Source organism: Raphanus sativus, chromosome 5, assembly GCF_000801105.2.
Source record: "Raphanus sativus cultivar WK10039 chromosome 5, ASM80110v3, whole genome shotgun sequence".
In the NCBI taxonomy this organism is placed as follows: Eukaryota; Viridiplantae; Streptophyta; class Magnoliopsida; order Brassicales; family Brassicaceae; genus Raphanus; species Raphanus sativus.
The window spans coordinates 443,167-456,044 of record NC_079515.1 but is presented as its reverse complement, the minus strand read 5'-3'; the positions used below and the strand labels follow the sequence as shown (position 1 = coordinate 456,044).

General features: G+C 32.1%; 2 protein-coding genes across 2 annotated transcripts; both read right to left on the bottom strand.

Moving 5' to 3' along the window:
- Positions 1–2,012: 2,012 nt before the first annotated feature.
- LOC108859678 (transcription factor TCP13) lies at positions 2,013–3,646 on the bottom strand. The gene is made up of 2 exons (XM_018633586.2): positions 3,402–3,646; positions 2,013–3,182 (listed from the first exon to the last, which is right to left on the bottom strand). The coding sequence occupies exon 2, from the start codon at positions 3,160–3,162 to the stop codon at positions 2,230–2,232; it is 933 nt and encodes a 310-aa protein (XP_018489088.1). The 5' UTR covers positions 3,163–3,182; positions 3,402–3,646; the 3' UTR covers positions 2,013–2,229.
- A 6,563-nt stretch (positions 3,647–10,209) lies between these two features.
- LOC108860701 (uncharacterized) lies at positions 10,210–11,569 on the bottom strand. Its single transcript, XM_018634559.2, has 2 exons — positions 10,723–11,569; positions 10,210–10,622 (listed from the first exon to the last, which is right to left on the bottom strand). Exons 1-2 carry the CDS (start codon positions 11,526–11,528, stop codon positions 10,358–10,360), a joined length of 1,071 nt encoding a protein of 356 aa, XP_018490061.1. The 5' UTR covers positions 11,529–11,569; the 3' UTR covers positions 10,210–10,357.
- Between the last annotated feature and the right edge of the window lie 1,309 nt (positions 11,570–12,878).

The window sequence follows — 12,878 nt, the reverse complement described above, 5'->3', positions numbered from 1 at the left end:
TGAACTTCAATATATGGATAGAGAATAAATATATATTTTAAATATTTTTGGTGTTTGATTATTGTTTAACAACTTTATATGTTTACTTTTGACTATTTTTATATTTTCAAATAGTTTAGACAATTTTAAGTTGACAAAAAAAGACAACTTTAAAATATCATTAATTGTTGAAGAATAAAAAATAAAATACATTAATCTAACTTAAAAGACAAACATTAAAATAGAAAATAAAAAAAAAACACATTAATCTAACTGAAAAAAGACAAGCATTAAAATAGGAAAAAAAAAGAAATACATTAATATAATCGAAAAACAAGCACTAAAATAGTAAATTCAATTTAATTCTCAGTAGTATGCAATTGTAAATAACATTGAAAACTAAGGAATATTCTATGTGGAAGCACCTTAGCCTAATGGTTAAGGTCTAAAGGCTTTTACACCTAATAATTGTCGAATCGTCTATGTAATGTTCCTAATAATTGTAATATCATAATAAATCAGCGTTAAAAAAAGGAATATTCTATATGTGTATTTTTGTTTTAATAAGATAGATTTTCCTAATAGTTTAAATAAAACGTAATTCTACATGAGCTTTGTAGCTCTCGAACAAAACCTCAATGCAATGGGTCTTATAGAGCAGCCCAATAACTAATGTAAAACTGTTTTCATTCTTGCTATTTTTCTCTGTCGACTGTTCTTGCTATTTTTCTGTGTCGACTGTTCTTTGCTAGTTTCTGAGTGAAGTTATACACTGCTATAGACATCACTATGATGATAAGTGATAACAATCTATACTTCTACAGAGAATCTATAAAATATCTTTATTATATATACTCGTTTCTAGATTTTTTTCACACGTATATATGTGTACTATAGGCGCTGCATGATAGCTAGAGCGACATGGAAGCTTTTTGCAGAAAGTATGATCGAGATATGACAGTGTCACAGACTCACAGAGCATTGGATCGGTAGCCTTTTTTACTCTATTCAATACTTCAAAGATTGTACACATATTTACATGCTTTTGTCTAAAAACTTTTTTGGTACCCCTAGTTAATTATTTCCTCTTACTCCTTCATGCATCTATATATACATACCTGGCCCTTTAAATATAAATAAACTTTAATTAACAGAAGAAGAACTTAATGTTTACAAACTTTTTATGTTTTGTCGTATATAGTATCTATACTTAGCCTATTAAGTGCATTTGAGTTAGCATACATAGCCGACGAGAGCATTAACCGAGCGTGATCTTAACTTCTTAATGCAATTGCATGCGTATTAACTTACAACACCGTCAGTCTAAATGTGGATGAGACACTTAATTGTATGTTCACACAATGAATTTCTATTTGATCATTGAGTCAAACATTTTACATCTGATTCACATGACACAATATAATAACTTTCGGTATTTTTTATTTTGGGTAATGGATTTATGAATTTATGTCAAAATTGTTAATCACAATAAAGTGTCATCGTATTGTATATTGCATCAAGTAGGAAACATAATGCCATACACAATACTCCCTCTGTTTTTTAAAGATAGATATTTTAGAAAAATAATTTGTTTCACAAAGATGTATTTTTTATGTTTCCTATACAAAAATTGTAAATTTCAATAAAATTGATTGAATTTATTGAAAAACTATTGGTTAAAATGCATTGGAATTTGATAATTTTTAAAAATGATGTATAGTTAATGTATTTTCTTAATATGTGTGAAAACACCAAAACATACATCTTTAAAAAACAGAGGGAGTACATTATTAATTACCAGCTCACTTAATAGATTATAGAAAATATTACAATCATTTCACATTATTGTGCTGTCTCTCCCTGAATCTAAATTTATTTAGCTTGTTATTTTCAAAATTTATGTTACATTAATCCAGTTACTTATACAGTTATACTACAAAGAACCAACGCAAATTAATATTTAATGTTCAGTGTTTGTGTTTTGTGTGTACTCAGATCCTATGAAGAAGTTACATGTAGATGATAATTTCAAAAAAAAAAAGTTACATGTAGATGAGAAATTTTCCAAACACAGGCACGCATACTAGTAAATCAATCATATAACGTTGACTCGTATAGAACAAATATTAGGAAAAAGGTACAACATTAACTACCATGTTTTTTTTTGGTGTCTCTTCACTTGTGAGCACATCAAACATTAATTGTTTCCATAATCCAATTTCACATCAGATTGTTACGCCTTCAGTTCTTCTACTTCCGGTCGAACTGGACCGACGGCATCGGGTTACTACTACCATGCAACAAGGAGTAGAGAGACGAAATGTTTTGGGAAGATGAAAAACTACCCATTAATGGCATTTGAAAATGGCTTACCATTTGCCTTGGATCTGTTGTCTCCATAGTCCTCGAACCAGCTGATGATGATGAGGGAAACAACGATTGTATAGTAGTAGTTGTTGATGGTGCCGTCACTGGACATACCAAGAATTGTGATTGAATTGGGACAAGACTATGTAGTTGATGTTGATGATGATGGGGATAATCTGCCTGAAACCTCGTATGTTGTTGTTGATGCTGTTCCATGTTTTGATAGGTTCCATAAGAACCAGTGTGATGACTGTTGGTTTCTTCACGGCTAGTAGTAGTATTAGGCTGATCTTCTACACACCCATTGATTTTAAATCCGAGTTGGGTCGGATCTTGACCCGGTGGTTGACTAAGATTCAAGAACGACTGATGATGGTTGAAAAGACTAAAAGTTTCCGGCGAGACGGGCAAGGGAGGAAGCTCATCGATCTCCTCTTTGGCTGCATTGAGCAACCAGTCAACGGCTTTGCTAGGCTGGTCAAGGCCGAGACGTTCTTGAAGATCATAAAGCTGGATAGCCGTGGGGACTGATAATCTCACGCGTCTGTCACGTAGACCACGCAACGTACACACTTTGCTGTGACGGTCTTTGCCTCCAAAGGCGCGTGAAACCCTAACAATTCTTGGATCCTTCGATTTCATCCACGACGACGAAGAAGAAGAAGAAGAAATCGAGGTTGGTGGCTTCTTAATTACGGGTTTGCCACTGGTGGCTACGACAGCTTCTTCTGTATCTTTTTGTACTTCTCCATCACGTCTTGTCCTAATCCCGCCTGAAACATCGTCGTTTGCATCTCTCCAAGGTACGGTATTCATAATGCTACTACTGTTGAGATCTTTAAAGAAAACAATTTAATTAGTTTAAAATTTCTAAGAATATCATATTATCCTTTAGGTTTCCGATTTTTTGTAAACAAGTGATCGATAATATATTGAAATTCACGAAAGAAAAAATCATAAAATATATACTTATTTGAAGAAAATTAGGGTTTAATAATCATTTTTCTATAAGGATTTTCTTTTCCGACACGAGAAAAAGAGATGTTTTTGCTTACTTGATAGCTAGCTCCTGAGTCTGAACGGTAACAGCAAATCTAGGGTTTTGCTATTTTATAAAGTGAGTATATAAAATATGATGATGAAGAAGAGGGACTGAACTGAAGGATGAGAAATAGAGAAAAAAAAAGTATTTGATTCCGTTTTTCTTTTTAAAAGCATGAATAAAATGAGAATATGAAAAGAAAAAGAAAAAAAAAAGAAAAGAAAGAGGAAGATGCTTTTGGAAGTGAATATGAAGAACCCTACCAGTATCACAAGCCTCCAAAATTTAGAAGAATTGCGACTATTTATGCTAAAAAGCTATGGATGTAGTAGAGCCACGTGGCAGATTTCGCTATCCTCGAACGGAAAATAAAATAAGTGCTTTGATTAATCAGTCAAATTCATTTTCATCTTTAATATTATGGATCATATCATATCTGCAAATCTATATACGGACGAGAAACACAATTCGGATATCATTTTATCCCAGTATGAGATATGAATGGCCAGTGACAAAAAAAAAAAAGAGATATGAATGGCAATTATAGTACACGGCTAAGAAGAAGACCCCAAACAAGTTTACGTGAAGAACGCAAATTATTGAACATATATTTACGTGAAAGTTACATAATAGTAGCTTGACAAAACATCTAACTAATGCTCTTTAGATGAAATAACCAAAAGATTATAATTTATAAATAAACACGTTTTTACAGCCGCCATTGCAGATTTGCAGTCACTAGTAAAAGTGATTCTGGATCTAATAATTATACTATGACCGATTAAACGATCATCACTTTATCATCAATGATATAAAAACCACCATCACTTACCGATGATGTTCTTACATAACGTTTTTGTAAATCATCAGAGCTAGGCTTTTACAGTTTAGCATATGTAGCTTATGCTTAAGAGTTTTTATCCACCTTTTAAATTGAGTATCTTGCGGATATTCGAATTTTAAATATTATATATTTTGAGTGAATTTATAGACCTTGATTATATTTATATATGGGGGACCATTTATAAAATGCAACTTACATATACAATGTAGTATATAGTATATGTGGAAGGGCAATACGGCATGCTGTTATCGACAAATTTTTTAAAAAGTTGTGGATTACTCATAGCACGCCTCGCGTACCTTATTGAGTCATGACTGCCTTTTTAACACAAGTACACTTATTAGACATCACTAAACCCTGTTTTTCTTTTATTTAAATGAAAATCGTTTTAACATTTGGATGTAGTAGTTTTTTTTTTTGTCAGCAACATTATAGACTCATATTGACTCTGTTAACCAAACAGGGGAATCCGCATCCATGTAAATGACGTAAGACGATTGCTTTCTTGCACTGTGTGCTAGACTGTCCGTCTTTTTGTTATTCGTCCTTGGTACATGAATGATCTTCGTAGTATTGAAGCTACTCCTCAGACTTCTTATGTCTTCTAAATAGGTTGCAAAGGCTGGCCATTCATCTGGTTCCGAAACCATCTTCACCAATTGCGAGCAATCCGTTGCAAAAGTAACATTATACTGCCTTAAATTCCTCATACATTCCATTGACCAAATGAGAGCTTCAATCTCTGCGTGCAGTGGAGATAGACTCGCCCTTGTGTTTCTTGCTCCCATCAAGCCCTCAAAACCTGGCAGAGTATTGTACCACCCCTGACCTGAGAACTTTTCCTTGTCTTTCCATGATTCATCTGAGAAGCACCATCTACCTGTATTAGTTGGGATGTAGTAATATATATGGAATAATATAAATACTAGTTAATAATATGCATTTTACGCGTAATAAGATTATTAATTTCATGATTTCTTAAGATAATAAGATATTAGTTATGTTTAATTTGGATATCGTTCGATTTTAAATTAGCTTTTTCTTTTTTAATCTATTAAAATATAACACCCATTCTAATTCAATATTTATTCTGTTTATTCAGTTAAAATATTTGAGAAGTTTAGTTTTTTCAATGATTACCAAAAACTATTATTATTTATTTGGTTACATGTTATATGAATTTTAGACGGTTCTAATATCAAACCAACAGTTTCATATTATAATGTCTAAATGCATGGAAAGTCAAATTAAGTTTAGATAATAATTGAAGAAAAGAAAAGAAAATATTAAGACAAATCATTTCATTATAATTTGGTTGATGGTGAATGGAAACATTAAAAAGAATATTTTAGCTTCTAAGAGAATTAGAATCTTCATTTGTAGTGAATATTTATTTATATAAGTTCTCACATCACATCAGTGCACATGTATGTAGGGTTAGACAAAATATCTGTAAATTTTAATTTGATTCGTTAATCTTTTCGATTTGGAAAAAATCAGATATGGATATTCTTAATTCTACAAATAAAAAATACTAATATGCAGTATCCCTAAAAATGAAGTAATTCACAAATACTAATATTTTTAAAAACGGATATTCGATATGATCTGTTATATGCTTATATATACATATATTTAATGAATTATATATATATAAGTTATATAAATAATATATTCTACATAGTTTTACAATATTTTTATTTACTAAATTTATTAAATTAGGTATTAATATTAAAGATAAGTTTTTTATTTTTGTAAGAAAATTTATTATTTAGATTTTATTTATTCTTAATTAATTTAATTATTTTTTCAGATCGAAAACAGTTAAAAATCTAATTTTTCTGGATATTTGGGACACCGTATATCTGAATGGCTACGAATCAAATCAAATAAGATAATTGATTATTCAGACGAAATAGACTGTATCACGAATACCTCCAAAATCTTGGATATCCGATTCGTGCCCACTCTTACATGTATGTGTATATAAAAATATATAAAGGTGGTTGATAAATATATAAAATACCGTAATTAACATTAAAAGACAGATTGTTCATAGCACATGAAAGATAATATTTTATTAAAATAAATTAAGTATAAAATAAAATAAACCTACACAGTAGTGATTTTTTTTGGTAAATTGTTCTATGTAAGACTTTGTATAACCCGTAGAACCATGCATGTGCGTTTTATATTAAAAACGTAAAATAGTATATAGTATAACGCGATTGACAAAAAAAAGTATATATAGTATAAACGCATTTATATAGTTTGGTTGAGAAACTCTCTGCACGTAGCATGTCAGCGTACGTATTCATTTTCAGATTGCCGTAGGACTATCACAAGACATATGTAATATGAACTCATTAAATTACAATGCTTTTCCTTTAATATATAGAGGATATTTAAACGTATATTCCAATGAAAAAAATAATTGTTTATATATACTCTTCTTTTTATTTTAATATAAGGATTTAGTAAAATATGTGTGATAGTATAAATATTTGCGTGATTCGATAGCATTAACTTTGAACTTGTACCAAAATTGTACATTGTCTTTATATAGTATAAGATATTAATAGGAAAATTAGAAGTAGGGGTGGGACGAATCGGATATCCCAGGTATAGTAGGACATTTGGATTCGTATTCGGATCTGTCAGATCCGTAAAATTGATATCCGGATCTGGATTCAGACCTTCTGAATATTCAGAGTTTGGAAATTCAGACTAAAAATCTGAATACCTGTGAATATCCGAATCCGAACAATTTTTTTAAAAAAATTTATAATTTAAAAACTAAATTAAAAACTAACTAATTAACTATTTATTTAGTCTGTTTAAAATTATTTTTAAAAAAATAAAATTGAAAAGTTATTGAAATATAATAAAACTAAAATTTTAGTTATTGTATATATAAACTATATATGGTATAGATATATAAATATCATTATATTTTAAATATATAATAAATTCGGATCCAGATCCGGATACCCGAACCAAAAATTTTACGATTCAAATTCGTAATGAATCCACTAGATTTATAGAAGCACTATTCGAATTCAGATTCTCCGAATATCTGTTTTTCGGACCAAATCCGAACGGGTACTGAATCGGATTGCAGATCCGTATTTTAAGTCTCATGCCTAGTTAGAAGGGACGAAAGCAATACATATCCTTATGAATCAAAACAGAGGTAGTGAGAAAAATAAAGGGTGATGATGAACATGATATCTTAGGACATCACATGGTAAAAAGGAGAAATCGGACAAACTAAGAATCCACTAAGTCATGTCTACTTCACCGACTCCAAAAGTTTGTGAAAAAAAAAAAGTTTGTGGCATGAACAAGATTGGATTTTAATAGGTTTAATTTTCTATACATGTCGTATCGTGATAATAATTAATAATCAATCATGAGAATGACCAAAGACAATAATATCCTAGAGAACGGGTCTCGCCCTAAACAATACATATACTTAAGTCATATAAATGCACCACAGAGATAAATTCTGAATTATTCATAAAACTATATAAATTTTCAAAGTTGGACAGTAATTTCTATTCATCCCGTAACTCCTTTTTAATTATTCTAGCGACCAGAAATAATTCGTAAATATGATGATGGTTATTATATATGAATAATAAGCTAAAGATAATGTTGCATAAAATATTTAGCATTCGTGGATTGGACATAGTGCGGGCGACCGAATGCGGGCGATACTCGTTATCAAGGTTGACATCTGCGGGGTGCGGGGGTCTTCATCCCCGCGGTACGGTATGCCTTTTCGGTTTAGAAAAATTATTATTTCTATTGGGAAAAGGAAATCGGTTTTTTGAGGCTGTATAAATATGAATCTAAGGGTTTGTAAATTATTATCACATCATTAATAAAAAACCTTAAATGGATATTTGCCTCAATACATTTTCTTCTTTCTTCTTCTTCTAACCTAACGACGGCTGTTCACAACAAATAGCAACACACAAAAAGACGTATGAACAAAGTGAGGTATACGTGGAATTTGATAAATAGAACATCCATTCAGTAACTTCGGTCGTTAAAAGAAAATGTTCAAATCTACACAATGCCGTCGGCAGACATGCCATTTTCTTGACAATACACATTCCATTTCGAGACGTATACAAATTAATCACCTCAATCGAAGTTTGAAGTCTCTATTGAAATTATACAAACACGTTATCCATATACACATGTATCGATAGAGGCCACATTTCTGAGATTCTATCATCATATAGTTTACTCAAAATTCGAGAACATTAACTGGTCTTCTAACAGAAACGTTGATGTACGGTCCGCTTATGAAAGCTAATTAAATATGTGCTAGTAGTATGAGTTCTTGTAGATTGTGTTAAAATTTCTGTGTGTTTTAGCAAGTATATATGATGGATTTTTTATACAAATCTATAACATATAGTAGTATATAAAGTGACCCTTAATAAATTACTAAAGACTAAAAAACGACGATATTTAAAATTTGTATTTACTACGTTGTTATATAATTCGCTAAAAGGTGGATGGAGTGAAGAGGTTGCCAGGTTGGGCATCTCGAGAGATAAACTGAAGAAAACAGAAGAAAAAGAAAGAGAGTCATTTACTCAACGGTCCCCCTCCTCCAAAATTTCTATTCACTGTTATTCTCATTTAATTATTTCAAAATATTGAAATTTAATTTATACTTTAATACTCCCTCCGTTTCTTAAAGAGTGTCGTTGTGATATTTTTCACACAGATTAAGAAAGTTATTGAAATATATGTAAGTTGTAATTAATTATACCTCTTTGACCAATAGTATTTTAGATAAATAAAATTATTTATAAAATCAATGCAGTTTGCAATTAATTTTCAGCTGAAAGTTAGTAAAATTTACATTGAAATTGTAAAGTGACACTCTTTGTGTAACAAGAAAATAAGTTCAGAGTAACACTTATTATGAAACAGAGGGAGTATAAAATTGTTGTACAAAGGCATGCGTACAGCATAGTGCCTGAGCTTAGTGTAATTGTTGCTATCCTGAATTTTACTTTGGGGAAGAGTGACATGCATATGCTGCACGTATATATTAACAATAGTCGGATTCTATATAAGAAAAGATGGCATCAGTGAAAAGACAGAGATACATAACTACTGAATCTGTTTATAATGCGTAGGGTAATAAACTTTGTCTCTGCACTGTTCCTATCTCAAACACCAATCCCTATGTTACCGTACTCGATAGTAACCCAACATTTGTATTTTTATTTTACTTTTGTCATCCGCAACATATGTTTATGTGTGTAGATGAGTTTATGTCATGCTACATTTTACCTATGTAATGGTGTATAATGGTGTGCACATGTACATTACAGAGTAAGCAAGTTCTCACTTTTACAACGATAACTTTTTTCACGTCTACGAAATTAAAACATACTATGTGAATGTTTTTATTGATGGTTATTGATTGTGTGGTACTTTCGTGGATCCAAAATCTTGGACCAACAAAAGAAACGAAGAGAGCAAAATCTAATGAAGTAAAGCCCAATGGATAAAGTCTTAGATCCGCCCCTGTTCCACTCCTCTCCAGCTATTCATGGTTATGATTTTATGAAATTTAAGCACTGAATATATGTAAGTAGACTCCATCGTTGATCAGTTATACAGAATTATAGATATACATGTAATCTAAGCACAAGCCAATATATATATGACACATTTACTAACACATGACACTGATCAGTTTTAGAAACATCATTGAAGCAGCTCGTTATATCACAAGCACGTATTAGTGTAAACGAAAAGTAAATAAGAGTGAAAACAAGAGAGAGAGGTGAGAGAGATGGACCTCAACCCGCCTATGCCCTCCTCTTTAAATTTAAACTAAATTTCCATGTATTCAACACGTTAACCACAATAATGAGGATATAAATAGGAGTTATAACCTTTTTAAACGAATAAATAGAAAATGAAGTTGGTTTGAGTAGTGAATTATATCTGTCTTTTAGGTACTACTATATCAATACGTTAAGAAATAAAGTAATAAAAAAATGTGGTCTTTCTGTGTCTGCATCACCATTACATAAAAGTTATATCATCCTGCAACCAGTATAAACATTCGGTAACAAATGTTTTCACTACTTGAAAAACCAGCATCTTAAAGGACAGTGGAAGCAAGAGAAGCAACCACTTGTCCAAGTTTTTGGCGATTGCGTTTGGGACTCTAATCTATTGGACGCCGTCCGCTGGGGTTGTGATTGCGGTTCTGAATGCGGCAGCGGTTCAGGTTGGGGCGGTTGCATCGGCGATTGAGGCAGCAGATATTCGGGTCTTGTGTTGTGGGAAGCGTTCCCTCTTATTTCCAAAGACGGCGTTTTGTCTACTCCATTTTCATTCTGCAATCTGTTGCATGAATACCAAAAAAGTTATTTTAGGGTTTTCATTGGTTTCTTCCTGCACAAGAAATTATAAACAATGTCTTTTTTCTCTAAAAATGGCTTACACTGGGAACGCGAAAGAACAAACGCTGTTATTGCTGGTGTCTGAGCGACAAGAAATGGTAGGGGAATATGAAACTGTACTGTTTGTATCTTCTGTTTTATTCTCCTTCGCATCTTCTACTTCTTCTTGTTTTTCAACCTTCTCTTGGAACATATCTTCTTCTTCCTCTTCTACATGTTCGTTGTCGCTTTCTTCGTTTTGATCATCATGGTTAATCTCAGAGTCTGATTCTTCTTCATCGTTTTGTTTCTTTTCTGGAATCATTTCTTTCTCAGGTTCTGTGGGTTTCTCAACCTGAGCAAAGGTAGGAGGAGGGAGAGGAAGAGGAACCGGTTTGATTTCGGTTATCTCGTGAACCGGTTCTTCAAATCTAGGTATCTCACCCAATCTCAACCCTGAAGGTACTCCATGATCCTCCCTTGTTGAAATGTCAAAACTCCCATCGTGGATGCTAAACAAGGATTCATTAGAAGCTATACTCCATTCTGTCGAATTAGACTGTTTGCTAGAGAAAACCGAAGATGGAATACGGTTTGGATCGTAACCAGGCGAGTCAGCAAGGTTGTTCTGGCGAACCGAGGACCATGACGAACCGGTGTAAGAGCTCACAGAGGAGTTATAAGCCTGATGTGTCTCTCTCTGTTTTTGTGCCTCGGCTGCAGACAATGTTGGCTTAGGAAGAGGAAAATGTCGGATATCAAAGTGTCCATCAGAAGAATCAGATGTGATTGATGATGATCGTGAAGATGAAGATTGAGAAATTGAATCCGTCCATTGTTGATCTTTGCTTTCAGTTTTCGTTTCCATTGTTGTGTATTTTTGTGTGGTTGAAGAAAATAAGAGTTACAAGAGGAATTGATTATCCGGAGAGAAGTTACAAAATGAGAGGAAGAGGGTTTTCTTTATTTATATGCAGTAACCAAAAAAGAAACAAATACGAAAAACAAGAGTAACAAAAAGTATCAATGAAGTTTTTTGTTTGTTTGTTCGTTTTCAGTTAGCTATAGATTGTCAGTTAAATGAAGCGGGAACAATTTAAGAACTAAACTAAGGGGATTAGTTTCAACTATAATGATACTTAACTTTAGTTTAATTCTAGTGCAATATAAACGTTTATTAATTTTTGTTTCTTACTAATTTTAGGAGGATAGAGAGTACATGGAGAACAGAACTCCAGCTCACTACCATTTGTCAAATGATTGTTGGTTTAATCAATCTTTCGAGGACAAAACTAAAACATGCAAAAACTTAATTCGGTTCGACCCACAAATCCACAATGTCATCTAGGGGTGGGCGTTCGAATACCCGTTCGGGTTCGGATTGGGTATTTCGGATTTTCGGGTATTTTGGTATAGGAGTATAAAACCCGTTCGGGTATTTCTGTACTTCGGGTCGGGTTCGGGTATTTTTAGTTTGGGTTCGGTTATTTCGGGTCGGGTTTTCAGATATTTAGATTTTGCGAAAAAATTAACTTCTTCATTTCTCAAGTTTTTTTCTTTTAAAAAATATAAATTTTACTTAACTGATATTTTATTTTTAATACATTGAATGATTTAAAGATAAAATCTTAAAAATAAAATACACTAATTTGATTATTGTTTTAAAATTTTAGCTGTAGCTTTTGTTAATACATGAAACTAAAATTTGGACATCATTTTAAGCATTTTAAGTGAGCAAAAAATCACTTTTCTTGCAATTATATGTATATTATCTAATTTTAAACCATGTGTATAATTAATATAAGTATTTTGAATAAAATTAGAGAAGTAAACTATGAATATATGGTTAATAGTACATGAGTTCGGTTATTTTCGGATATCCATTCGGGTTCGGGTATTACACGTTCGGGTTCGGATATCCAATCTCTCATAATTCAATACCCGTTCGGGTATTTTGCTACTTCGGTTCGGATTTCGGTTCGGGTTTTTTGGGTCGGGTTCGGGTACCACTTCGGATATCGGGTACTATTAACCATATATTGTGTCTGTTGAACTTCTGTACCTGAGAAGTAACAACAAATTTACAATATCATGTCATTATATCGATCGGTCTGGTTGATTGTTCAAACCTGTTATTTCATCTAATTAAGTTATCTCTCTGTGTTACAAGAATATGTTGTAACCTGGCTCTGATCAAAGACCATTATAAAATTTCTTT

What these genes read in the sequence shown, in the direction of transcription:
- LOC108859678 (XM_018633586.2), bottom strand. Translation starts at nt 3,162, where the DNA reads ATGAATACCGTACCTTGGAGAGATGCAAACGACGATGTTTCAGGCGGG.
- LOC108860701 (XM_018634559.2), bottom strand. Translation starts at nt 11,528, where the DNA reads ATGGAAACGAAAACTGAAAGCAAAGATCAACAATGGACGGATTCAATT. An exon ending in TGTTCTTTCGCGTTCCCAGT is followed by an intron (nt 10,623 to 10,722) that starts GTAAGCCATTTT and finishes TTCATGCAACAG; the next exon opens with ATTGCAGAATGAAAATGGAG.